The sequence below is a fragment of the Podarcis vaucheri genome (assembly GCF_965113315.1).
Source record: "Podarcis vaucheri genome assembly, chromosome: Z".
In the NCBI taxonomy this organism is placed as follows: Eukaryota; Metazoa; Chordata; class Lepidosauria; order Squamata; family Lacertidae; genus Podarcis; species Podarcis vaucheri.
Genome location: NC_138758.1, coordinates 37,343,076 through 37,368,317, shown reverse-complemented (window position 1 = coordinate 37,368,317; position 25,242 = coordinate 37,343,076). Strand labels below are relative to the sequence as shown.

The window sequence follows — 25,242 nt, the reverse complement described above, 5'->3', positions numbered from 1 at the left end:
GGATTGGGAACTGGGGCTGCTGTGCCTTACGAGGTTCGCATAAGGTCCTTGCAGCCCCACTGACTGGCTGTTCCTTGAAGCCACAGCTGTGCTAGTTTAGTGTGGTAGCAGAGTTAATTTATAGGAATTGAGGAAGCCCTGGTGAGGAATCATTTGAAGACCTTCACACAAAACGTTACCGAGTCCACCGGCATAGTTATGGCCTGCTCAAAACTATGCTGTGAGGAAATAAATAGGTCATGTTCACACTATGCATTTCAAAGAACTCTTATATCAATTTAACAGAAAAAAATATTGGGAACTTTAATTTGTTAAAGGATGCTGAGAATTGTTAGGAGATCCTCTTCACAGAGCTACAATTCCCAGTACCCTTAATTACATTCCAGTTAGAAATCTCTTCCCATGAAGCATCTCCAATTGATTTTACCATACAATAAAAAGTATAAAACAATTACATATATAAAAAGCATGTTTTTCTACCATTCTTATCTTTTCCTTCATTTGAGAAAAAGAAAAGAAATTGTATCCCAAACTTTCCAAAACGATGAACTCAGTCACCCAGAAATTGTGAAATGGAACAAATGCAGTAACTTGGAGGTGAGGTAGCTGCCGCAAAGAAACAAAGCATGGTGTATGCGTGTGTGGTAGAAGCTCACCAACATGCTGCTTTCCCTAAGCTACCCTGCTTAGCTGAAGTGTAGTGGTGGAGACCAATCTGTTGCCAGGTTGAAGTGGAGTCAGCTGACAATTTGGTTTGATTCTGCATGTAGGGTGAACGAGTGGCACTATTTTTTCCTTCATCTCCAGCACCAGAATGTCTTGGGTCTGCCCTATACACACACACACACACACACACACACACACACACACGCTGGTTCCCTGCTCCCAACAACATGCAAGTTCATTCTGCCACACACCATTGTTGCAATATTAGTGCATATCTTGCCTGCGGACTTTCTATTGGGGCATCTGGTTGGCCACTGTGAGAACGGGATGATGGACTGGATGGACCATTGGCCTGATCCAGCAGAGCTGTTCTTATGGTTTTCTCATGCTATCTCCTTTTTTTTGCAGAGGGATTGGGATGGGGGGGAATCCAGATTGAGGGTGGGGAAAGTGTGGGGAAGACACTGACTTGGAGGAGAACACCATGTGTACAACGGAAAAATTAATGGAGGCACAGGAAGCTTACCATTCACATTAAACCACTGTATGGATGAGCTCTTAAATGACTGGGGTATGTGCATGGTGCCCTGTTTCAAAGTAGATCAAATGGGAGAGGCAGACAGACATGTGGGACCAAGTGTGAAGGATCTTTTATTCCGTTTATTCAAGCGTCTGGGGATTATTTGCCTGCGTGGGGAAGCATTCTCTCCCTCCCAATTGCTTCGCAAAGAAACAAATCCTTAGCTTGTGAAGGTACTAATTAGCCTTTAATGGCAGTCAGGAGGGCAGGAACGACCAGCATTTGCACAAAGCCTGACTTGCCTCGATGGACTCTGTGCTGTTCCTTCATCCTTGGCTCCCAAGCCACAATCCTTCCCCCTCTCCCCCCACCACTGTTGTCTTCTTATCCTCCCCCCCTTTTTTTATCGTTGACATCTGTTTGGAGCTTGTCCCTTCTGTGATACCATCCTACTTGCAGCTGTTCCAGACCTCCGGCTCTGAGCCATGTGCAAGGGGGGGGGGCGCCCTGAGCATACGGCCCTTTTGATGTGTGATAAAACAGAACTGAGCCACTGGGGGCATGGCGAAGGAAATGCAGCGGAATATCAATAAACCCTGTGCCGAGCGGAGCTGCACCTCGGCGGCAGGCTAGACATTTCACTGAAGTGTCAAGCCGACGGATAATGTATTCTAATTAGGGATTGGCTGGGGCCTTGGAACTGGGAAACCTTGGGGGGGGGGCTGAGGTGGAGAATGACCCATATATCTAACTGTTTTAGAGAGGGCTTATTTATAATGTATTAGCATGGCGCCTTAATTACAAGCAACTTGTTTGTTGAGCTACCTTCTTGGATTATTATTATTTAGTTATTTCATTTCATTTGTTGTTGCTTTGCTTAGAGCCTTAAACTGTGAAATCACAAACTTTATAGACTGGGATGTGGGAACCAGCTTCATATGTGATCTCAGGGGTGGTGTGTTTCTACTTGTGGAGTAGCAAATGTGTGTATGTTTGCATGGAACTTAGTGGGCAAAAATCAGTGACCTCAGCCACGGAGAATTTTTGCAATCTCCAACTTTGGTCTCCAATTCTGAATTGAATGGTCTTTTGGTGAGTATTAGCCATGCTGACTTGGGACTGATGGGAGGGAGTTGGAGATCAAGTATAACTAGAGAGTGACAGGTTCCCCATTCCTGTGCTAAGGTGCATTACTTTGCTGATTTCAATATGTGGTCAGCCAGCCCTGATGGATCTGGGAGCCGTCCTGTTCTGTTGTATGAGGCTGGGGACATTCACCCTAAAATCCTACATTGATGCCATCACAAATAAGAATGTAGAAGCCCTGCTGGATCAGACCAGTCTAGTCCAACATCCTGTCCTCATGGTAGCCAGCTGGATGCCCATTATGGGAAGCCCGCAAGCAGGACCTGAGCACAACAGCACTCTTCCTACTTGTGATTCCTATACTGCTTCTGACAATGGAGGTAGAACATAGTCATTGATAGCCTTCTCCATGAATTTGTTATCCATTGATAGCATTGATAGCCTTCTCCATGAATTTGTCTACTCATCTTTTAAAGCCATCCAGGTTTTTGTCCATCACTACCTATTGTGGGAGTGGATTAGAATGTAAGAAGAGATTCCTGCATGGCACAGGGTTGGACTAGATGACCCCCAAGGTCCCTTCCAACTCTATGATTCTATGATTCTGCTGGATCAGGCCAATGACACATAGTCCAGAATCCTGTTTTCATAGTGGCTAACCAGATGCCCTAATGTGAAGCCTACAAGCAATGCCTGAACACAAGAGCACTCTCCTCTCCTGTAGTTTCCAGCAACTGGTATTCAGAAACAATTACTGCCTCCAACTATGGAGTTAAATTAATAATAAATTAAAAAGTTTAATTATGCACTGTGTGAAGAAGTACCTTCTATTGTCTGTCCTGAATCTTCCACCATTCCACTCCATTGAATATCCACAAGTTCTAGTATTATGAAAGAGGAAGAAAAACTCAATTGAAAACCTTAAAGTCAATTAATCACAGTAATTGTTCAGTGTTTATTTACTAAATCATTTCCTCCTTCCTTAAAATTACTTTGATTTATTTCTTAATCTACTACAGATGCTTGTGTGCTTGTGCTTGTACAGTTGAAATCAAACACTACAAAGATAATCTCTAGTGAACTGGAGCTGAACCAATTCGATTGCACAGGCTGAACATTTTTTATCTTGAACCAGAACCAAACTGGGACACCTTCAGTTGTGGCTGAACCAAAAAATAAAACAAAATTAATGGTTTGACTCCCTGATTAATTTCCCCCCCCAATGAAGTAGGTTTATAAATTTGTATTCTGTGAGAAAGTGCAGTAAAATATATGTATTTAAACATGAAATCTTCACACATATTTTTTTAAAAACACATATTAATGTGGAAGCAGGAGAGAACTTTTACAAATTATCACACAAGGAAATGGATGCAGACTGGAAACATCCATCCATCCCTACTTGCAGAGAATGTGCTCTGTCACTGAACTGTGATTCATCTATGCAGTCTTATAAACAGCCATTTTAGATTGCTTAATACTATTTTCCCTCATCTAGTTGGTTCTGCTTGTCATTGGCTTTGGCTTCATCTGTCTTTTGCTGTGGCTAAACCTGCTCTTTGACCTCCCTGCCTTCTGCCCTGCCAATTCCAATGGGCAACAGTCACCACCGCCTGTCAGCCATATAGGATATGGACCATTTTTCTCCCCCACCTCTTTCAGATACTTGGACTTCCTTAATGTAGGTGCTGTTTTGTTTGCAGACACGATGCTGGGAGGTGCAGTGGTAACAGTGGACGGTTTCCACGATACCTTTGCCTCAAGACTGTTTTCCCATTTCCTGAAGAAATCCGTGGCATAGCATGTTAGTAAAACTGGTCTAATTAGGGAGTTGCCAGCAGACAGTTGTGTTTTCCAGTAATTAGAATGTTTTGGTCTCTTCCTCATGGGATATGTTTCCCTTGAACAGTTCTGCAGCTTTTGGGGTCCCCTATTGATTACAGATTCAAGTTAAGGCAGGAACTGATAATTATCAATGGCTTAATGCAATATTAAATATTTATATTTCATGGTACATGTGCACCCACACACAATTTTCTCCCATATTCCTCTGAAAATTTCCTGGTAGTAATGCAACAGCAGGGTCAAGTCACCAAGCAGAGGGAAAATTTTGGCCAGATTTAGCAGTCTTAAATGCCATCCTCCCCACTGCTCAGTGTTGCTATGGAAGCGAGCTGTGTTTCTGGGAGTTGAATGGGGCTGGCCTGTCAGGCATAAGTGGGTCCTTGGTATATAACCACTGGTGCCCCCCCCCCAGCAGTCCCACAGATGTTCATCACTACTCCTTTTCTGTAGCATTGCATTTTAGCAGCAGACACCCATTCAAACACAGTTTGGATTTTCCCCCAAGAGATCTTTTGCAGCCACCATAGGAGGTATTGATGGAGATACTGGTGCCTGTGGGCATCATGTTGGTGACCCCTGAATTATAGGAAATAAAAAATCGAGGCTCATTCTAGCAAGAAGCATATTAGCACCACCAGGTAAGGCTGCATGTGTGTTAGTGACCCAGGTAAGTGGTGGTGCTGTCACCTGTAAGCATGGGGGCACTACTTGTGGCACCCAGCACTATTGTAGCCACATGTCCTAGTTTACAAAGGACCATCTATTGCTGTGAAGAGCTGATCCTTTGAAGAACGCCTCTGTTTGAGAGCTATCCAGTCCCCAAGTCTGGTCAAGGAGCCATAAAAATGGCACGTAGGAGCTTATCAGCAGTTGGGCTTACTTGGTTTGTAGGCACACAAGTCAGCTGGTGTCTGCCTCCACTGCAGCTTGATGTATTGTGTTTCTATTTAAAACATTATTTCTAAAAGTGCATTGATACATATAAATTAAAATGTTATGTCAATTGAACCCCTCTTTTGTCCTTTTCGTGATGCATATCCTCTTTTTTTGGAAATGTATGACTGACCACCCTACCAACTATGAGGAGCCCCAGTGGGCTCTGCCAGCACATGGGCCCCACAGCTGCCCAGCTCCAGCTGACACTGGTGCCACATAGTCAGGCGTCAAGCCACTGAAGGATTTGGTTCAGCTTAGATTTGTGCTCAGCTACAATTTGAATTGTCCTCCCCCAAGCTAGTACAGTCATACCTTGGGTTGAAGTAGCTTCGGGATGAATATTTTCGGGTTGCACTCTGCAGCGACCCGCAAGTAACAGAGCGCGTTACTTCCGGGTTTTGCCGCTCGCGCACGCGCAGATGCTCAAAATGATAGCAGACGCATGCGCGGAAGCAGCAAAACACGACCCGCACATGCGCAGACATGCAGTCGCGTGTTACATTTACTTCAGGATGCGAACAGGGCTCCGGAATGGAACCTGTTCGTATCCAAAGGTACTACTGTAAAGGTTCAGTAAGCCTGCAAACCTCCAGGACTGATTTGGTTCTCTTTGAGAGACATCATTCTTCTAGTGAGTTGTTACGATTTGTTTTGAAATGCCAACCATTCTTCCCTCTCCACACCCAAGTTGTGTCTTTGTCCATGTTCAATTAGCAATTCAAGATTGATTTGGTTGGCTTTCAAATAGTGATTCCAGTTGGTTTCCAATTCAGGGAGGTGCAGGGAGAGAGGTTTGGTTCAGTATTTGGCTCAGGTTCGGCCGAAACATTGGGAAATAATAGAAAACATTGGAGATAATTGGAGGTTGCAGAGCTTTGAAAAACTAAAGGGTAAGGTGCAAGATTGGTTTCATTATGCCCAAATCAACGAGGTTTTTAAGTTAGACAAAAAAACAGGATTCCAGGTGGAAAAATCGAAACTTGAGACAGAGTTGTTAGAACCAAAGACCAAGGTATTATCGAGAACGTATAACTTGCTGCTTAAATGGAATACTCAGGATGAGACAGTTAAATCAGCCATTATAAAATGGGCTCAAGACATTGTTTACAATATCATGGCTGAGGACTGGGAAAGGTTATGGACCACCGGTATGCAGTTTACGGCATGTAATGCCTTGAAAGAAAACATTATGAAAATGGTATACAGGTGGTACATGACCCCAGTCAAGCTTGCTAAGATATACCATTTGTCTGATAATAAATGTTGGAAATGCAAGGAGGCTGAGGGGACATTCTTTCACCTCTGGTGGACTTGTCCAGGAGTGAAGGCCTTCTGGGAAATGATCTACAACGAGTTAAAAAAGGTGTTTAAGTACACCTTCCCTAAGAAACCGGAGGCCTTCCTTCTGGGCATTGTCGGCCAAAAGGTGTTAAAGAAGGATAGAACGTTTTTTATGTATGCTACCACAGCAGCAAGAATTCTTATCGCTAAGTATTGGAAGACCCAAGATTTGCCCACACTGGAAGAGTGGCAGACGCAATTGATGAACTACATGGAGCTAGCTGAGATGACTGCCAGGATCCGAGACTTGGGAGAAGAAGCAATGGAGGAGGACTGGAAAAAATTTAAGGACTATTTGCAAAAATTTTATAAGTTATATGAACTATAGGATTTCGCATGACTTCGAATGTTAGCCCCAGTAACGAGAGTGGAATACATACGAAATTAGACAATATTAATGAAAGAATCAATGTTTAAATGGTCAAAAAGGATAGTATGTTTGCTTATAGAGTAAACGGAAAATAAGGAATTTAAACTTAAATTGTAATTGAAAGTATAAAAGAAACATACGAAACAAGGTTATAATTTGCTGATAAATTTATTGTTAAGAATGCTCTGTGCGGGAGATGTGGGGAAGTCCGTTGGAAAGTTGAAATAAGTTGTTGAAATGGTTTGTTTTCTCTTTTTTCTTTTCTCTTTTTTTCTTTTTCTTTCCTTTTTTCTTTGTTTGTTTAATACTGTGTACTTTTATTTGGAAAAAATGCAATAAAAATTATTTAAATAAAAAAAAAAGTATTTGGCTCAGGTTCAGTTTGGCTTCCAGTCTGGTACAGTGGTACCTCGGGTTACAGATGCTTCAGGTTACAGACACTTCAGGTTACAGACTCCGCTAACCCAGAAATAGTACCTTGGGTTAAGAACTTTGCTTCCGGATGAGAATAGAAATTGTGCAGTGGCGCCGCAGCAGCAGCGGGAGGCCCCATTAGCTAAAGTGGTACCCCAGGTTAAGAACAGCTTCAGGTTAAGAATGGACCTCCAGAACAAATTAAGTTCTTAACCCGAGGTACCACTGTATTGCGTAAACCAGCTTTTGACAACCAGGTACCCTCCAGATGTTTTGGACTACATCTCCTTTCAGCCTCAGTCAGTCCAGTACAGATTCATAAGTATTTGTGGTTTTTTCCTGTTTTTTTTTTGTTGTTGTTGTTTTCTGTTTCGTCTTGTTTTACATAATCATAAAAAAGATCTTCAGTCCAGCACTTAGCTGGTTATAACAAGGACTTTAGGGAGCAAACAGCCCTTTTCATATATAGATCTCTTTAGCTTGCCTGCTTCGTTAGCTCTGGGGGTTTGGAGGCTTCCATTACAGCACATTTTCCTGTATAATTTGGGGGATGGACATGCACATATCTTTCCCCCTTTGTCCTCTTTAGCTTGGTTTAGCTTTTAAAAAGTTGGCTGTATGAGTTCACATCCTCCTGAATATTTCAAAAATACCTAGACTTCTCCTTCTCTTCCCATTTTTTAAAAATATTTCAATAAAGACATGTGCAGATAAAAATGGTTTAAGAGTTGGAAGGGTATCTATCTCTATCTTTATATCTCTATCTCTGTTCCTATAAAACAAGCATTCTGCTTCAATAGGCCTTATACTGGGAAAAGTTGCTCAGAGGCTTGAAACTAGGGATGGATGAGGATGTTGATTTTTGTTTCTCTCTGTTTCTCGTTTTGCAGTCTTTGGTTCTCCACATTGGGCTGTAAACCACTTTGAGGTATCCCCCCCCCCGCCTTTTACGAGGTGCATAAGTTTTATGCAATAAATAAAATAAGTATATTGGTCTGCAATTTTTAAAGAAGGTCTCATGAAAATTCAGCAGCATTTTAATGCAAATTTCTCCAAACATGAACATTTTTGTATGCATTTTTCCTCAATATACTGCATTTCTGCAAAGCTATTTCTCCTAAGAGAATGCATCTCTGTATGTTATTTTCATGAATATAATGCATTTTTTACACACCAGTTTGCTGGAAACATGCACTGCAAAATTATTAGAAGGATGGTTCTGTTTTGGTTGGTGTATTATTTCAGGAGGTGCAGATGAAGTATGAACTGAATCAAGTATCTCCCGCATCCCTATCCAGCAGTCACAAATCAGAGACCTTTCCTTCCATGACTCCCCAGCATCGTGACCCAATATGTGCTTCATTTCAATGATCAGCTGTTATATGTCTTATTTCACCAGGGCTGGATTATGGAGGCTATTCCCCAAAGTCGAGAACTTGCCCGGGAGCTGCTGGCAATGGGCATCATTCCCAAGCACGTTGGTAAGAACATGTTTAGTTCCATTGTGTTTTTACAAATTCTTTCTGACTTTCTAATCTCTCTCTTCCATTTGAGAAAGAGAACGAGGAAGAGGCAAGAGAACATCAGGTCAAACACAACAGACTGCCCTACCCCCTTGCCCCAGGGTTTCTTACAGGATACATAATTTATTTCTTTAGTGTTTTAAACTTGTAAGCCTCATTGACAGAAATGAGGTAGAGAAAGTAGTATAGACATAACAGTAGGTTCTGTGAATATCATGTGGCAGAAGAGCACCCATGACTGGTGAAGCTGGGCATTTCCTAATGCCCAATACTATAAAGGGGTCAACATCAGGGCTGATGAGTACAGGCCTCATTCTGGAGCCAGGAGTCAATCCAGGAGTCGCAGCTAGAGAATCAAGCCAGGAGTCAGAGCCAGGAAAAACTTTCACTGCCCAAATCAGAAGAACCAATGATTCGTGTTGGTGGGAGGAGCCACTGCATTTCCATGGATTCCATTACTGCCTAGAGCAGTGGTGGCTAAACCACTGCCCAGGTCTACTAAGCCTCAGGCAACTTTCATGACCCCAATTTTGTGCCCCAACACAGCCCAGAGCTAGTATCATGAGTCCTATGGAGGCATCTTAGAGAGAGTGGTCAGATTATGATGATGATGAGGAAAGCTAGAGGAGGCTGACCAGAGGGAGGATCTTTGTAGATTGGCGGTGAGAATTTGGGGCCCCAGGAGAAGTCTAAACTGTGGGGAGGGCCCCAGAGCTTGAGAGATAGATACCTTCAAAAGGAGAGCACATGGGAGGGGCTGTCAAATTCTACTTCAACGTCTTCACTTCAGCCTAGTCATGCATTGTAGGTCTCTGCTGTGCCTTCCCAATATGAAACCTGTAGACCAATTTTGAGACTCTATACTGACTTCATAAATATAAAAACTTCCAAACATGGTGATACTTTGAGTTCTGATTCTGATGGAGAACCAGAACAGCTGGAAGGAGAGGTTCCTCTTCTCCTGGCACAGTACTGTAATGGGGAGGAAAATCACAGCATCTTATCCCCAGAAACCTCTGTCCCTGCGCCATTGAATTTAAGACAGAGGAATTTTGGCCAACTTTGACTACTTACGAGTCAATCATCTGATGTCATATTGACACTAGGTGACTGACAGGTGTGGTGTCCCACTCACATGTCAAAATTGCCCTGCTGGGATGGGGGAAGATAGTGCACAAAACTGGGTTGAACTCCCTGCAAACCAGCTCCAATTCTGTTTTCAGCAGCTGCATCTCCACCCACCTTATATTCCTATTCACATATGACATCAGGTGTGAGTCAGATGGGTGTGGTTTCAGAAAAACAGCCTGTTGGGCCAGGTTTGACCTGCAGGCAGGAGGTTCCCCAACCTTGCAATAAGGATTGTGTGAAATAATTCCCTGGAGGAATTTGCCTCATGCAAATTAGTGTGATTGTAAGTCCAGCATAGCTTTTCACAACCTGCCAGCCTTCATGGTGACTGGGACTAATAGCACCTATAGTCCAAAACATCTAGAGGGCACCAGGTTGGCACCAGATCTAGGAACTTCCCTGATACCTGGAGAAAAAGGAACACACACATATACAGAACTATATGTTTTAAAGTCCTCTCTGCACATCTGGAATGCATACTTTTAATTGTTGTTGTTGTTGTTTTAATCAGGCTTCCAGAAAGCCAAATTAACGTCAGTTGTATTTGCAATTATTTTTCCTTTCTTCCTTCCTAGTGGTGCTTTTCGCTCCAGATATTGTGCTGATTGAGAGGAATCTTGGGAAAAGAGTGGATGTTTCTACAGGAGGTGTGCCGTTGTTTTTGTTTTCTTGCTAACAGAAATGAGGAAGTGGTGGCTGAGAATGGCAGGATAAAGGTGGCAGGGGCAATGGAATCTTTAGCTCAGGGGATGCAGTAGATTAGAATATCATCATCACCACCATCACCACAGATTTATTAATCATCTCCTAAACCACTGTTTCAAGCCAATTTACACAAAAGATAATTAACTGTTAAAAGCACCAAAACAGCAAATACATTTGAAACAAGACTAAATCACTAGGGAGTGAACACTTCTGATAAAAGATCCTTTTCATCCAGTTAGGAAAGCTCATGGAACAAAAATGTCTTAATTTGTTTCTGGAAAGTGCAGACTGTGGGTGCCTGTTGTATCTCAACACAGTGGCGGAGCTTTATGCTCTGGCACTGGGGGGGGGGCAGAGAGCAGGTGGGGGCAGGGCTGGCACGTGTCCTGGGGGCGTTACGTGCCATCCTGGGGGCGTGTCCGTGTCCTGGGGGTGGGGCGCCCAGCCTGGGGGGACAGCCACAATGGCACCCTGCCGGGATCGCGCTGCCGGGGGCGATGCGCTCCCCCCGCACTCCTCTTCCTCCACCAGTGTCTCAACAGCAATGTTGTTCCACAGAACAGGGGCAGCCACATTTATGAGCCTGTTCCAAGTTACCCATGAGGGGATTAATTACAGTTCCAGGATGCTTCATTAGACAAGGAGAAAGAAGTCATATGCTTTTAATTATGCTTTGAATGTATGGCGCGGATGCAGCCCAGTCTCTGTTCAAGTGAATCTTTTCTGCCAACCCATTTCCAGAGGTGTACCATACAACTTTTGATTGGCCAACTGAGGACTACATACGGCAGCGCCTGAAGGTGCCGCATGGCATATCTGAAGTGGAGACCGCAAGGCGGATATTGAAATACCATCAAGACTACCCTGGGATTCTTCAGTCCTTTGGGAGTTGCATGAAGTTGATCAACGCTGACCAGCCATGCGCAGATGTTTTTGCACAGGGTAGGAAGAGATGGACAGCTGTTAGATTTTGTGGTTTTGTCAACAGGGTCAGTTTCAGGTCCATCTTTCTCAGAGGGTGAGCATCATTTCTTTCCCACTTTGAAAATTCCACTCCCCAGATCTTCTAAGATGAAATAGCCTAAAAGCCCTGTTTTGGAGTGGAACAATTCGTGAAACAAACCCTCATCTCAACACAAACATATTTGTGATGTACCCTCATTTCTTTGGTTTGCTATCATGACTTTGTATATAAATGATTCCTTTCATTTGAGCTCTCCGTAGGGAAAATTGAGAAATTGACAGCCACAAAGCACATTTCTTCTTCTTTCTCTTTTGCTTTTTAATTGTCCCCTTTCCCAACAGTCTTTCAGTGGCCTGTTTTTATCACCCAGCTAATATTTTCATTTGGAAAAAGGGCCTTTCCTTCTAATCACAAGCGCCACACTTTGAGGTAAACAAGTTGGAGGTTTATATCCGGAATTTACAAAATTAATTACCTCTAAATTACTTAATTACATTTAAAAGTTCACATCATCGTTCATAAACAATTCATGCCTTGAATTGTAAATATATGTATGCAGGCTGAATATTAATTATTATTAATTAATAATGCAGTGAAATAAATTGAAAATTGGAATGGAAAAAAAATCCTCTCCAGATCATCTCCCCCCATCTTTTTCTTCCAGTTGATGCATCAAGCAGCCAGATTTTTTAAAAAGAATAATTAGATGTGGAGACTGTCTGGGGGATCATTACTCCTAATTAACTTGCTTATTTACTGCAAATTAAGCATCATTTGTAAGCAGGCTGCTTGGCCTGTTATGTTTCTGCTGCAGATATGCTGGGCTGGGAAGAACAGCTTAGAGCTGTCTCTGGTTAGCTGATATTTATTTGGGAATAAATTATGTGCAAATGGACTGTTTCCCTCCGCTGTGAGTAGGGTTAGTTCTAATATTTGGGTAGCCCCCCTCCCCGGCATGAAACCAACAGCAAGTCTCCTTAACCTGCAAGGTGCAAGGGTCCTACTGTTAGGCAAAGCAAAACAAGCAGATTTCAGAAGGGGGGGCAGTACTACCCACAGCTATTCCTCTGTGCTTACCTTTGGATACCCTTTGAATATCCTAACTTTCCACCACTTCTATTGTTTGTCAGTCTTCACCCATGTCCAAGCTCCTCCTCGAACACTTGCCCCGTTTTCACCCCGGATTCTCCTTTGTGGACCGCCAGGCTCTGGGAAAAGCATGCAAGCATCGTTACTTTCTCGGAAATATGGCATCATCAATGGTTTGTTACCTTCTCTGTCTTAAATCCTCAATGGTCTCAGGCTGTCTCTGTCCATTGCTGAGGATGTAATATTTCTCCAAACCACCCCAGATCAAAAGCAAAAATCCCCTGATAAAAGGCCACTAGGCAATAGAAACTTTTGTAACTTTAACAAGACAGCACTGACGTATGTACTGTACGTTTATATATATATATACATTTAAAGTTTCCATGTTTATATCCTTAGAGAAAAGGTGAGGAATGTTTAGCAGCCTGAAGGCTGCATTCCCTTCTGGGCAATGCTTTTTTCCTGGCATTACTTACGTAGTACCGGCACATTTTTTTATCTCCCAGAAACGCTCAGCTGCATGGGGAGCTGCAGCATAAACAAAACCCCAGTGGGGCTGGGCTGCTGCTGCCACCCCTTGGGGCTGGCCAGAGTGCATGAGTCCCACTCCCCAAGGAACATGAGAGTGAGTGGCATGGTGTGTGACACGTTCCTCCCCCACTGATGGCACTCGCGAAGGTCATGGCAAGGCATTGCTTTGGGCAACCTCCCAGAGGGCACCTGCCTGTGGTGAACGGGACCAGAGGCAGAAGAGGGTGGAACAATGAATAAAATGTTACCGTTGTATAGGTGGCAACACGGGGGTTCCATTCCTGGCCCCTGCACGCACCAACAGAGCGTGCATAAGCACACACACACCCCCGCCTTGTGTCCACTCCACCTTGACCTGCTCCCATTCTGCACTTTCTGAGTTGAGCAGAACCCTCCCGTTAGTGATCACGCATGAATTGGACGTGCCTAAAGTGGCCACCGCCTGTATAGTAGGCTAGTTTCACACACTCTCCCACACTCCTCTGTCCTCCATCCAGATGAGTAAACGGCACTATCAAAGTTCTGTACCAGCTGCTGGGATGCCAGTTGCTCTGAATAACAGCTGTTGGGAAGCACAAGTGGGAAGAGTGCTGCTGTTGTGCTCCTGCCCCATAATTGGGCAGCCATCAAGCACTGTGAGAACTGGATCAGATGGCCCTTAGGCCTAATCCAGCCACTGTGCACTCCTTACATTCTTCCTATTTGTTTGCTCTTGGGGCGCTGAATTAGAAGGACCTCTTGAATCCTTTCCAGCTACCAGCGTTCTGGCACTAGCAGCCGACAGCCCTTTGGGTCAGCTTTCCACATGAGGAAGCCAGGAGCTCCTCAGCACCTCCAGCAGAAAAATTTGGAAGCTGTAACTTCCTCCTCCAGTAATTATGTTTATAACCAGTCAGCAACCCATAGACTCTCCCTTGACTTGCTGTTTTCCATTCTATATTTTGATTAGTATATTTTTCTTTTAAAATAAAAATGTTCCCAGCCAAATGTATTCTTTATTATCCTATATTTTTTCCAGCTTTTGTTTGGCTAGGGCAAAAAGAGGTGTGTGTGTGTGTGTGTGTGTGTGTGAGAGAGAGAGAGAGAGAGAGAGAGAGAGAGAGAGAGAGAGGGGTGAGATGGAGAAACCACCTCAAGCCCCCATGTCTTTTATTTTATTCAGTGCCCTTTTCCCAATATGCAGCTTCTTTGCCATTTTTCTCTCTCTCTGCCCTCCCCACAATCCACCTTTCCCCTCCCCTCTACTTTTGCTTTCTTACTTCCTTTTTAAAAATTAACCTTATGTCTTTTTTGTTCCTCGTTCCTCTCAGTTTGCTGCGGGCAATTGCTAAAGGAAGCTGTAGCCGACGAGACAAAACTTGGAGAACTCATTAAGCCGTATTTTGACAGTGGTTGGCCAGGTAAGGTCACATTTCTGCACTTCCCATGCAGTGCTTACAAATCTGTGGGGAGGTGGGGAAGTTGGGGGGAACGGACGACAGATGCATAATCTTGGGGTTTGGAGGGGGGCATCTTTGTGGCATGATTGGAGCTGAGGATGCATCTTGTAAGGCAGGGGAATAAATTTGGTTCTGTTTGCGAACTTACTTAGTTTACCCTTTCTGAAATAATGTGCTAACTGAAAGCCAGCTGTCCTCTGAAACCCTTGTACCCTTAAATTCTACTGTGTGGTTCTGTAGTCAAGTTGTGTGCGCAAAAATGCTCTTGCTAGAGAAAAGCATCCATGACAGTACTTGTAAAAATGATGTACAAAAAATTAGTTATATTTGGGGGAAACGCTTTTCAAAAATATATGTATACTAGGAGCTGTGCCCCTGCTTGCTTCATTTGCTAGCCCTGCTACCATTCTCCCCACAGATGTCCACTTTGCTCCCCTATCTATCCTTCCCAATTCCTTCTCTTTGCCTCCCACCCATCACCAGAGGACCAAAACTCCCATATTAACCTGCCCTCTCTCTTCCCTGCTCAATTGTCACACTGTTTTCTCAGAGCCACCCCACCCTACTCCTGCCTTTAGAACCTCAGAAAGCAGTTAATGAAAACAGAGTGATAACATCTTACAATTTTATTATGCGTAAGATTAGTCAAAATTATACTTGAAATGTGTATATTAGGAGAGATTAGCACTAAAATGCTGTTGAGTTTTCATGAGGAAAAATATTTTTTAAAAAATATTGCAAACTGATATGGATATGTGGAGCACCAAACTTAAGATTGGAACAATGAGAATCTGAGAGAAAGTGAAATGGACTGATTTGTCCATCCATGACATCTACACGTGGCTTATTGAGTACCATCACCAGTCATCAAATAATAGGGAACTCTGTTCTCTCAGAGTGGATCCATAGGTAAGCCAAAGAAGTACCGTCTGCACATGAGGGAGTAAATAATAAGCAGGGTTGGAGGAATCCCAAAGTTTTCAGAAGTAAACAAATAAACAATTTTTGAGGGTTGTGGGGACCCTGAGAGAAGAGGGAATTTGAAACAGCCAATGAGAACTGAGCATGCTCAGCAAACATAGAATGTTGGCTGATTATCAATCGGGTGAGGGGCAAGAAAACTGGAGAGCAAATGGAATACAGTTTGCTGAAAAGTGTCATTGCCAGCTGGCTGAAGCTGTGACAAGAACACTCCTCCTAGCAACCTTTTCTTGAAATGCCCACTGGTGATGGTAGTAATAATAATAGTACAGTGGTATCTCAGGTTACAAACGCTTCAGGTTACAAACTCCGCTAACCTGGAAGAGTTACCTTGAGTTGAGAACTTTGCCCCAGTTTGAGAACAGAAATCGTGTGCTGGTGGCACAGCGGCAGCAGCAAGAGGCCCCATTAGCAAAAGCACACCTCTAGTTAAGAACAGTTTCAGGTTAAGAACGGATCTCCGGAATGAATTAAGTTCGTAACTAGAGGTACCACTATAACAGTAATACCATCAACATCTAATAAAATGCTCATCAATACACGAAAGTTAGGATATACACAAGGGAGAGTTTTGCCTACTGTAGGGGGCCATGGAGGAGGCTGCGATGCCTGTGTGCTGTGCACACAGAGTGGCATTTCCCCTCACTCTGGTATTATCCATCAGTGGTGGCTGAATCACACAAGGGTAAGGAGAAAGGCTTGTATTTGTTACATGTGTGGCTGCATACACACCATACATTTAAAGCACATGTATTCTCCTATTCTCCCTTCACTGTTGGAGACAGCATGGCCCCTGAATAACCATTGCTGGGAATCACGAGTGGAGAATGTTGCTGTCACACTCAGGTCCTGCTTTCTGGCTTCTCATTGGGGCATCAGTTTGGCTGCTGTGAGAACAAGCTATTTGGCTGGATGGGTCCTCCTTTGGCATGATACGGCAGCCAGGCTCCTCTTATGTCCTTGCTAGATCAGGATGCAAGGGCTATCTTGTCCAGCCTCCCTGTTTCCCAGTGCCAGTGCCAGACTATTTTGCACCCCAGGCAAGGCTAGCTACGTGCACACATGCACCCCCCCCAAAAAAAAAATTGCTAACTTCGACAAAAACAGATTCTTGTAGAAAAAAAGGGAAAGCACAAAACTTGAAACTGCTAAATTTGTTTAAAATTGCAGGAATAAGTAGTACAAGAATCTTTGATTATCTTTCTCAAATACAAAAGAAAGTGTTTTAGCATACAAATCGTTTTGAATAATCTTGTGAATTACGAAGCTCAAAATGAATCTCTTAAAAGTTTCAATTTCAGGCACATCAAAATCTCACTTTGTGTGCAAATTTTGCCACCAATTCCTTCTGGTCAAGGGCTGATGCTTGGGCAAGTCCAGTTAATATAGTTGCCAAGCCAACTAATCTCTTTTGCAACATTAAGTGTAAGTTTTTATAAGTTTGAGCTTTGAGAAACTGGAAGTGTGAGAAGGATCCTTAGAGCAACAGAACCATTAGGCACATTATCCAGGTGTTTTTGTTGTAGTATGAAGAGAAGTACTCCTTGTGGTGGTATCGACTTTGGAAGTCTTTGAGATATTGCTGTAAGTTCACAGCACAAACCTGAACTTACAAATTAGATCAGCAAGGGCCTTAGCTTCAATTCGGGAAGCATTTCCAGATAAACCTTTTAGGCTTGTGTCATCAAAGATCTCTATTAAAGCATCATATATACTTCTAAGATTATATCTCAGTGGTTTCAAAGCATCAATCTGACTCTCCCATCTTCTTTCGCTCAGCAGCTTAACAGTTATACCTAAGTCTGATACATTGTTAGTTAGAATTTGCCAACGCTGAGTCGATGCATAGAAATAATTATAGATCTGTTGATCTAAACTGAGGAAACTGAATTGCTTTCAGACAACAGTGGCATCACTGACAACCAAGTTTAAAGAGTGTGCATTGCAGGGCACAAAAAAGGCACATGGGTTTATGTCCAGGACTCTCTTTTGTGTGCCATTTTCTTTGCCTTTCACAGTGCTGCACATTGACAATACGGATTCTTCCTTGGTAATCCCATTTGCTCAAGCTGTCCAAAAGAGTTTCTGTCATAAAGGCACCTGTAGTCTCCTTTAGTGGAACAAATCCTGAGAAATGTTCTCTTTTTATAACCTAAGGCTCAGATATCTCATTATCTGATGGTTTGATTACATCAACAAAACATACAATCATTGTCATTTGTACAATATGACTAACATCAGGTTTGCAGTCCAAAATAATTGAATAGTATTGGGCTGCGTTTTCATGTGCTCCCCCCCTGCTTTATAGTACCTGCTAGAAGCTGTATAAGCTCATTTTGGATATCTTTTCCTAGGTAGTGAACCATTGTTTCTTGATCTTTAACTCTGTGCAAATGTTCATTCATGATGGGATCATAAAGGGCTAGATATTCTACAAACTTCAAAATATTTCCACTGTGCAACTAGCACCATACAACTTTTTAGTTGTACCATGGAATGCCACGTTTTGTATGCCAAGAACTCTGACCAAAGCAATCAAGTGTTCCAAGATTTGCCCTCAATAATGTTCTTCTTGTCTAATTTTCTTCATGTTAATATCACCAATGTTTTTCCTTTAGATAAGTGCAATAGTTATTTCCAGGTCTGATAGTTTTCTAAATGGTCAGTATTCCTCTCATGTGAAGACAGTATTTTTGGTTTCTATGGAAGCCGCCCAGAGTGGCTGGGGAAACCCAGCCAGATGGGATGGATACAAATAATAAATTTATTATTATTATTATTATTATTATTATTATTATTATTATTATTATTATTATTATTATTATTCAATGTTCTTCCAGTCTTTTGAACCTGTTTCTTGTAGAGGTAGTGCACGATATTTTTGCCGAACAACTTACACACACCATATTTTGAGGCTGAATATATCAACCTCAATTGATATTTCTTCACCATTTGCTATTCTTCTCTTGTAGTGTAAAGGAGAGAACTTTTTTCTTTTTTTCTTTTTTCTTTTACTCTTTGGGGAAATCATGTGATACAACCTGCTGTGGTTCATGTTGTATTATAAGCTGTCACAAATTATCACTGCAATAGTTAGACCAGTTGGCAGGGTCACTGTAATTGAAGTCAGGCACAGTACCATCTTCTTTTACAGACTTGGTGGTACTCTCACTTTCCTTGACATCCTCTTTTTCCACTGTGTGTTTTCCATAAATATTTTCAATTTGTGAAAAAAATCCAATGTATCAGTTACTTCAAAAATGATAACATTCTTCAGAATTTAAAATAAAAGTAAAATAGTATCAGAAATGTATAAGATATAACAAAAACTAATCTCCATAAAACTGTGCTCCTCAAAGGTCATTACTGTGTCCCACTATGGTGTCCCACTGAGTAACCTACCTTGCCCCATCCTAAAGGGAAGCACACATGCAAGAGCTTAAGGCAATAGACTTTCCCTGCTAATTCTCAGCATCTCTTATCCAGAGGATGACTGGGTAGATCCTCCTCTTCCTCCTCCTTCTCCTCATCTATGATCCCAGGGCAGCAAATACACAAGTAATAAAACAATCAAAACATCTGAAAAACAATTCCAATGCAGATGAAGAAAGATCTCAACTTTGAAATGCTTGTTGAAAGAGGGATGTATTCAAGAGGTGCTGAAAAGACAACAGAGACGGGACCTGATATTTAAAGGGAGGGCATTCCAAAGAGTAGGTGCCATAACACTAAAAGCCCAACAGACCTCCTGATAAGTTGGTACATCTGCAGAGGCCCTCACCTGCAGAGCACAGTGATTAGTTGGGTAAATGGCCAGGTGTGTGGGGAGAGATGATATTTTAAATAGTCCTTTGGATCCTGGCCATTCCCATGGTTTAAATGTTAGGGTTCTCTACTAGGCAAAGATACTGTAACGTGGTCATAACATATCCTAAGGACACCCATTGGAGCTTTATCTTCTGTCCACATGACCAATAAGTATCCCAGAGTTGTTTTTCTCCAAGTTTGTTTTGATATTTTTTTGCATCTGTGTGGCTTTATGGCTTAAGTGGGGCATATCTTAGCAGAATGAAGGGATGCATCCTAGCCAATATTTATGCTCTAAGACAAATAATAAGTCTGATCATTTTGCTAATCCACTCCTCCTCAAGATAACAAAGCATGAATTTGCATGAGTAAATACTAACAAGAATTCATTAGTGGCTTTGCAGAAGACCTTGGGGGAAATGAAAGAGAGTTAGGCTACTTGGTGAACCTTTTTTTAAAAAAAAGTCATATTAGTCAAAGACTGTAGTACTCCTAACTTCAGTGCCCCTTCTTCTGTCACTCCTCTTCCACTCTTAAGAATTTCCCCCACACCTTTTTGTCTGATTGTTAAGATCACAGGCTCCTTCAGGTTGCTCCCCCAGGTGTAGGTAAACCTTTCTCAGCCTGAAGGCTGCATTCCCCTTTAGCCAGCTTTTCAGGGGCCATATGCAAGTGGCGAGCAGAGCCAGAAGCAAAAGTAGACAGAGCAACAAATGTTAGATTTTACCTTTGCAAGAGAGGATAGTTGCTACGCTATCATGCCTCTCACTGTCCCCCTTCCAGGAAAGCAAGAGACAAGAGCAGAGTTCCAAGGACACACCCCAGACAGAAAAATGCATCCAAGGAAGGTGCAAAGTGGGGCTGGTGAGGGGTGTAGGCTGGGGGAAAAGGGGTCATGAAGGAGGCTCCCAAAGGCCAGAGAAGGCCTGGAGGGCCAGAGTTTGCCTCACTAATTGTGAGGTTTCCCAGCCTGATGTCTATTCAGAACCGATCTGGGGTCTATTCACCCTCTTTTCTCCAGTTGCTCCCCATCACTGGAGCTTGTGGACAGGCTGGGGCCTTGGCATGCTCTTGATTGGTGCTATTCACTTATGGTCAGAACAACTTTTAGTCTGACAAGAGAGATGAGAAAGGGTGGTATACAAATTTAATAGACAAAACAAAACAAAAGCAACGAAAAGAAAGATAAGGTCTCCCCCCATTTTTTGTCTCAAGCCCCATTGAGCTAGACACAAGCTCTCTGTGTTGGTGTCTTCCCCACCTCTGCTACTCTCCATTTATAAAATAGTAATATTTGAATCCATCCCAGTGGCTTTCTCTTCTTGCTTCATTGGCTGGGCGGAGGGAGAACAGGGAGGAGTAGAAGAAGGGGGATTTGGGAATCTCCTAATTTCTGCTATTACTAACAAAAACCCCCCAGTCTTTACTATAACAACATTAACTTTTCTTGCAGAAAAAATGAATAAACTGGGATGTTTCCGCCGCCCCCCACTCCCCAATGATTTACTTTATTCTCTCTTTTCGTTTTTGCAAGTTTGGATGTCATGGTGGCCCCAAGATCACAGCTTTTCTTCCCCACCCTCATATTTATTTATTTTTGACAGTGAAATTAACATTCTTATCTCTAAAGTGGCAGCTTAAAAAATTGACAATAGAGCCTTCTTTCTCTTCTTATGAAGGAGAGTTGGGGGGTGGTAGCGGATCGTTTGCTATCCGTAAGTTGCAAATAATTTCTCAGTTGAAAGGCTAGGTAAATCTTTCTATCTGAGGAGATAAGCTCGGTTTTATTTCTTATTTTTTCAAACACACACACACACACACACACCAGCCAGCCATCCTGAAAGCAGCCTGCAACATTGCCGGAGCATCCTTTGGGGGACCCTCCGCTGGTTTTTTTCCAAGCGCCTCTTCTCACACGTGTGTTTGTACTAGCTGAAGACGCGCACGCATGGCTCTCTAAATAATTTACAAGTTGATTAATAAACTCACAGGGGTATAATTAGGAGAGAGAGAGACAGCGGCTATGGTAACGGGCACAGCACTTGGGGGAGCTGGAGACTCTTTCCTTTTCCTGTCTCTCTCTCTCCCTCTCGCTCTTTTTCTCTTTTTTTCAAGAAACTTTCGAGGGTGCTGGGCGTTTGAAGATAAGTTGGGAAGCGCACAGTGCCTCTCCTCGTTTGATGTGGAAATAGGACAGTTTGAATCCGTCGACTTTAATTTTTCACAAGCTGTAGGGGCCCTGCAGAGAGCTACTTTCTCTTTTTTATTATTGGGGGGTGGGGGAGGATGGAAAATCCCTCTACATTTTTCTTTCATTTTTCTTTCTATACACACAAGTCCAAACAGGAACGAAAAATCAGATTAATTTCCTCTTCTCCTAAAGTTCTATTTATCCACCCGTTGACCGGCCCTCTTCGAGTCTCCTGGTGACGGGGGGTAATTTTGCGATGGAGTTCTCCTGCAGCAAAATGTATATATTAGGGGAAAGTGTACCTGAAAAATGCATATAATTCATGAAAAGGAAATACAAGAGTGCATTATATTAGGGGAAATCATTGCAAAATCATATATATGCCAATCATCTCAGACTCCGCTTTCTCTTGGTGAGGCCTTGTGGGGGGCACTGCCCAGTGGTCTTAGACCCATGGCAGGGTCTCCTCTGTTGGTTCCCTGTTTGTGGAATGCTCTGCTTTTTATGAGGAAGCTTCCTGGAAACTCTGAAATCACTGGTTGAGTGAATGTGGTTGTTTTTAGTTGGTTTTAGAATGTTTTCGGGGACGCGGGTGGCGCTGTGGGTTAAACCACAGAGCCTAGGACTTGCCGATCAGAAGGTTGGCGGTTCGAATCCCCACAACGGGGTGAGCGCCCATTGCTTGGTCCCTGCTCCTGCCAACCTAGCAGTTTGAAAGCATTTCAAAACGCAAGAAGATAAATAGGTACCGGTCTGGCGGGAAGGTAAACGGCGTTTCCGTGCGCTGCTCTGGTTCACCAGAAGCAGCTTAGTCATCCTGCCCAGAAGCTGTATGCCGGCTCCCTCGGCCAATAAAGCGAGATGAATGCTGCAACCCCAGAGTCATCCGCGACTGGACCTAATGGTCAGGGGTCCCTTTACCTTTAACTAAAATGTTTTCGATGGTGTTATTATTAATGTGTGTGGTTCCCTGGGCTCCTCTGGGAGGGCAGGTAAGATGATGATGATGATGACGATGACGATGACAATGATAATAATGATAATAATTAATGATGATGATAATGATAATGACAACAACAACAACAACAGAAATGTGCCTTAAAAGGCAGACAAAGTCTCGTAAGGGCTTTCTAAAAAAATTTTTTGCAACAGAACTGGAAAAGTGGTGAGCTAACGTAAGTTGGGATGATCAGAACCTGAAATGGATCGGATGTTCCACCTTTAGCTCCATTGGCTGTTTAGCAGTGCTATAGAAGTAATTCCTTGCCCCCACCTGCTATTTGCTATTCTCAAGTCTGACATTTTGCACTAGGGAATTACTACAGAGTTTTCTTCATGGGGCTATGTCTGTCCTCCCAACCCCGGTGACAAAAACTGAGGGTTAGAGGAACAAATAAACCACCTGCCAGTGGATCTTCCCTTCTCTCTGTCTTTATTTCTGTCTCTGTATCTGCTTCTCTCTCTTTCTCTTTCTCTTTCTCTTTCTCTTTCTCTCTCTCTCCCCAATACAGTACTAGCTTGCCTTAACTAGGCTGTTGCAAGGGTCACTAAAGTATTATCTAAAACATGTGTTCCCTTACCCTATCCTATAGAAAGCATTATTCAAAAACAGTGATTTGCACAGCTCGCTAAGGACAATAATAGCACAATATAATTCACACCAGTAACAATTAATTGCACATTTATTAAAAATTCAATTTAAAGTGTTTGGTTTAATTAATTCAACAAAACTGATGAACTTCATCCAGTAATGCCAGCTTTTCAGTGTCCGATAGTCATTTGCACCTCCAGCACACTCTCTTGCCTTTTAGTACCCCCTGTGTAATCCCACAGGGATGTGGGAGGCGCTGTGGATTAAACCACAGAGTCTAGGACTTGCCGATCAGAAGGTCGGCGGTTCGAATCCCCACGACGGGGTGCGCTCCCATTGCTCGTTCCCTGCTCCTGCCCACCTAGCAGTTCGAAAGCACGTACTGCTCCGGTGGGAAGGTAAACGGCGTTTCTGTGCGCTGCTCTGGTTCGCCAGAAGCGGCTTAGTCATGCTGGCCCCATGACCCAGAAGCTGTACGCCGGCTCCCTCGGCCAATAAAGCGAGATGAGTGCCGCAACCCCAGAGTCGGCCACGACTGGACCTAAGGTCAGGGGTCCCTTTACCTTTACCTATGTAATCCCACAGCCCCACAAGCAAAGTGGTACTGTCCACTTAGGGGAACAACTGGTCTGAATGCTAAGAGTTGTTACTATGAACCAAATGCTCTTGTTGTGACAATTATTTTATTTTATTTTATTTTGTATTTAATTTCTATCCATCTTTCCTCCAAAAAGCTTAAGGTGGCTTACATAGTTCTCTTACCCATTTTATCCTCACAACACCCATGTGAGGTAGGTTAGGCTGAGAATGAGTGATTGACCCAAGGCGGGGATTTGAAGCTTGGTCTCTCAGGTCCTAGTTTAGCACTGTAACCACCATACCACGCTGGATCTCATTGGGTGGGGTTTGTGTGAAGAAAGGGTGTTCAGGGCAGAAGGGCCCCTTGTGGGGAAGATCCAAGTGTGTCTTTACATGGTGGGAAATACTCATTGCCCCTCTCTTCCCCCATCAGAACATTACCTATGAAGGCCGCTAGCCGAGGGCAGGTTCAGCATTAACCCTGAAAAGGGCAACAAATGGACACACTACCACCCACTGCAGTATTTTATCAGTTAATGTTGGGGCAGGGAGCCTGTGGCCCACCTGAGTTCCACCTTTCCCAGATTAAGGCCAGCTCAGCACTGAAGCCGATATTTAAAAACATTCTTAAGTATGTTTACCAGCATCCTGCCTCACAGTGCCCAGCCAGGGAGAAACCAGCAAGCAGGAGCTGAGCGCAAGAGCACTCTCTCCTCTTGTGGTTTCCAGAAACTGGTTTCCAGAAGCATTAGTGCCTCTGCTTGTGGTGGCAGAGGATGGACATTGTGGCTAGTCATCATTGATAACCTTCTCCATGAATTTGTCCAATCCTCTCTTAAAGATCATGGCCATTACTGCTTCCTGGAAGAGCAAGTGCCCTTGTTTAACTGTGTGCTGCAATGCTAGGTAGCCGTAGCTCTGATGTAGCAGCTGTAACTGTTGTCTACTCGACACACACACACTCTAACACACACAACCCCCGCCTCCCTGTCTTGGGGTAGAGGCATCTATCCTATTCTGTAAAATTCAGTCTTGGCACCCAAAAATGTACCTTTCTTCCTTCGGTGAGCACAGCTCCACATTGCAGCAACCATGTATCACCTGCAGGTGGCGCTGCTTAATAAACAAACTCACTTCGCCAAGAGGTTTGCCTCTGATCACCACTGTTCTGTTTATTAGTACATCATAGGCAAACGTTAGCAAGCTACATAACCAGAGCCTCCATCGGCAGGACTCAAAAGCTGTAAAAACAGCGGTGGTGTTAAGGAAATAATGATTGTCTTAGATGCCTCCTGTACTTATTATGTTAGCCACACTTTGAAGGGCCTGGACCTCAATTTCTAATGGAAACTGGAGTTTACATGAATTCTCATAATGCAGACTTTAGACCAGATGCAGCCTTAGATGTCATCTTCAAAGTGGGAATCTAGAAAAATCTTCAGACAAGAAAAAAGAAACACCCACACGTGAAGAGACAGAAAGTGGAGAATAAAAGGCAGCTGGACACGGGGGCAGGAAGTGGGGGGGGGGGAG

General features: G+C 43.3%; 1 protein-coding gene across 5 annotated transcripts in view; it reads left to right on the top strand.

The window, feature by feature from the left end:
• AK8 (adenylate kinase 8) overlaps positions 1–25,242 on the top strand; it is a 111,879-nt gene that overhangs the window by 44,089 nt on the left and 42,548 nt on the right. For all 5 annotated transcript variants that reach the window (XM_082207847.1, XM_082207850.1, XM_082207849.1 and 2 more), the window contains 5 exons: positions 8,578–8,659; positions 10,408–10,479; positions 11,279–11,479; positions 12,632–12,763; positions 14,432–14,521. In XM_082207847.1, coding sequence (XP_082063973.1) covers positions 8,578–8,659; positions 10,408–10,479; positions 11,279–11,479; positions 12,632–12,763; positions 14,432–14,521 — 577 coding nt within the window. The remainder of the gene's footprint in view (positions 1–8,577; positions 8,660–10,407; positions 10,480–11,278; positions 11,480–12,631; positions 12,764–14,431; positions 14,522–25,242) is intronic.